The sequence below is a fragment of the Squalius cephalus genome (genome assembly GCF_949319135.1).
Source record: "Squalius cephalus genome assembly, chromosome: 3".
Classification (NCBI taxonomy): domain Eukaryota; kingdom Metazoa; phylum Chordata; class Actinopteri; order Cypriniformes; family Leuciscidae; genus Squalius; species Squalius cephalus.
In genome coordinates this window covers 24110564-24113146 of record NC_137124.1, presented here as the reverse complement: position 1 = coordinate 24113146, position 2583 = coordinate 24110564, and the positions used below count along the sequence as shown (strand labels likewise).

Sequence of the window (2583 nt, the reverse complement as noted above, 5' to 3'; positions counted from 1 at the left end):
TATTATTGCCTGGCCCTAATCCTCTTCCGTACTTTTCTGTCCTGGTCACGTTTTTTTTTTTTTTTTTTTTTTTTTTTTTTTTGGCATAGTTGTTCTATTCACAGAGTTCATTTAAAAGAGCTCCAGGCATGCTAGCTATTATAGAAAACATGATTGAAAACATAATTTCTTTTGATTTCGAGATGATCTGCTAGTTGTTATTATTACTTTATATTATATACACATTTGTCATCTCATCTTCTTTTGCAGTAACAAACAGGGTCATTGCACTTATAGCAGTTTCGAATAATTAATGTTCTGATGAATTTGCAATTATTAAAATTATGTAATAAGAAAAATTCACTCAAACATATTGAAAGTCCATTGTCCACTTTAAACAAAGTTATTGAATTACAAAGTTATAAAAAAATTTTTTTTACAAAAAACACAAACAGGTTGTTTTTGTTTCAAACTAAAACTTTATTGATGAAATTATGAGCAAGAACTACTATATAAACATTGTGCTTTAGTTTGCAGCAATGGTCTGGTCAACCCAGGCACGGAGTTTGGTGACACGGGCGTACACACCAGGCGAGCTGGTTGAGCAAGTGCTGCTTCCCCAGGACACGATACCAACCAGAGTCCAGACTCCATTCTTCTCACAGACCAGAGGACCACCAGAATCTCCCTGTAAAACACATAGAAGAGTTTGTAATCAAAACATTTACCTATACATGTAAGACGAACTTTCATTAATCATTATAGAAATAAATAATTGTCACATATTTATTTGGGAGCTCACCATGCAAGAAGAAGCACCAGAGGCTCCAGCACAGATCATCAGATCAGTGATGTTGGTTCCCCAGTAACGCTTGCAGTCATCATTGGTCAGCAGAGGCAGAGCGGCCTGCTGGAGCAGGGCAGGGGTACTAGGGGCTGAAAGGACAGATTGGCAGCATTTTAAAAGCTTTCAACATAGAAAATAAATCAGAACAGAGCTCTAACTCAAGTTTGACCTTCTTAAACCATAAAAACTGAACAAATGCTATAATATATATTAAAACTAAAATAAAAGTTTCATCATTGTAAATGTAAATATTTTTTAAATATATGCAAACATGATATAAATGCTGAAATGAAAAGAGATTCTGAAACTCACCATTGTACCTGGTCAGGCCCCATCCAGATGTCACACACTTCATGCCTCCAGGGAAGTTGTCACTGGTTTCAGCCAGACACACAGGAGACACGCGAGTGTTGATCTGAGCAGGGGTGGCCAGCTTGATCAGGAGGATGTCGTTGTTGATGGTGTAGCTGTTGTAGTTAGGGTGCTTGAAAACCTTTGGGAAGAGGATACAGACACGTCAGCATTCGCTGCAGCAATTCTCATATTGGCAGCAGTTTTCTCATCTCTCTATTTAAACCTTGTCTCAGTGGATTAGGTATGATACAGAAAATATGAAGAGTCAACACACCTTGCCAACAGTCATGGTCTGAATGGCCTCAGCGTTGGAGGAACGATCATGCTCACCCAGGACGACACGATGAGAGGTCCTAATAAAAAAATAAAAAAAACTTTTTGTCTTTCAGAGTTGCGCCGATTTATTTTGCTCAATAGAAAAACATACTTATTCTGAAAAATGATGATAATAATAGTAATAATAATAATTTATACTGTTTATACTTTTAATACTGTCTTACCTGACATTGCAGTGAGCAGCAGTCACAACCCACAACTCGTTGATCAGGGAGCCACCGCAGAAGTGGAAGCCAGTGGAGTCCTGTAATGAGACATTAGATTTATTTATTTATGGATGTTTTAGCCAAGATATATGTATGTTTTGTTTTGTTAAATGTGTTTATATTATCCATATGTCATCTATTAAAATTATGTCTGTTTGTACCTGCAGAGACACCTGCCAGGGCCAGGAATGACGAACTGCCTCCTCACCATTCACAATCCTGGCGTAGCCAGTGATAACAGGGGGGATGGCAGGAACGCCACAGCCTGGAGAATAAAAAATAAATAAATAAAAATTGTAGAAATGTTCATACAGATCCAAGCATTCTGCCCTTGATGGGTAGGTATTAAACCGGACACTTTTATTAGAAAATTTTAATCTGTTTTACAGAGGAAAAAACAGCAACAAACCATAGGCAGTTCCAATGAAAGCAAGACACGACAGAATCCAAATGAAAGCCATTTCTGAATCAGGGCCGTCACCAGCGTTTGAGTGTTTATATACCAGTCCTTCCCACACATTTACATATTTTGCTACATAAATTTGCTGACACATTTACTTTGAGTTTTCACCTATTATCAAGATCGTAAGTATTCCAGAAACCCCATATAAAGGCATCATATAACTCATCAACTTATCATTAAATAATATAATCTTTTTTAATTATCCTAATTTTCCAGATGCCTGAAAAATCCCTAGTCCCCTTCATCATTATTACCACTTCTATATGTTTTGTGATAATTAATTTGCAAAATAAAATCCATATTTAATTAATTATTTTTGATAATTATATAAATAAATAATAGAACTAATATAATTAAATTTGATATATATATATATTTTTTTTTATGTATTTAAATAA

General features: G+C 35.5%; 1 protein-coding gene across 1 annotated transcript; it reads right to left on the bottom strand.

The window, feature by feature from the left end:
• Positions 1 to 448: 448 nt before the first annotated feature.
• Positions 449 to 2230, bottom strand: LOC307156503 (chymotrypsin A-like). Its single transcript, XM_079867914.1, has 7 exons — positions 2132 to 2230; positions 1884 to 1987; positions 1681 to 1760; positions 1455 to 1533; positions 1139 to 1319; positions 782 to 915; positions 449 to 667 (listed from the first exon to the last, which is right to left on the bottom strand). Exons 1-7 carry the CDS (start codon positions 2181 to 2183, stop codon positions 506 to 508), a joined length of 792 nt encoding a protein of 263 aa, XP_079724040.1. The 5' UTR covers positions 2184 to 2230; the 3' UTR covers positions 449 to 505.
• Positions 2231 to 2583: the final 353 nt, after the last annotated feature.

Excerpts from the sequence above, each read along its gene's own strand:
- LOC307156503 (XM_079867914.1), bottom strand. The coding sequence starts at position 2,183 with ATGGCTTTCATTTGGATTCTGTCGTGTCTTGCTTTCATTGGAACTGCC. Across the intron at positions 1,761-1,883 it reads CCTGGCAGGTGTCTCTGCAG|GACTCCACTGGCTTCCACTT; the intron begins GTACAAACAGAC and ends GTCTCATTACAG. Across the intron at positions 1,534-1,680 it reads GCTGCTCACTGCAATGTCAG|GACCTCTCATCGTGTCGTCC; the intron begins GTAAGACAGTAT and ends TTTTTTTATTAG.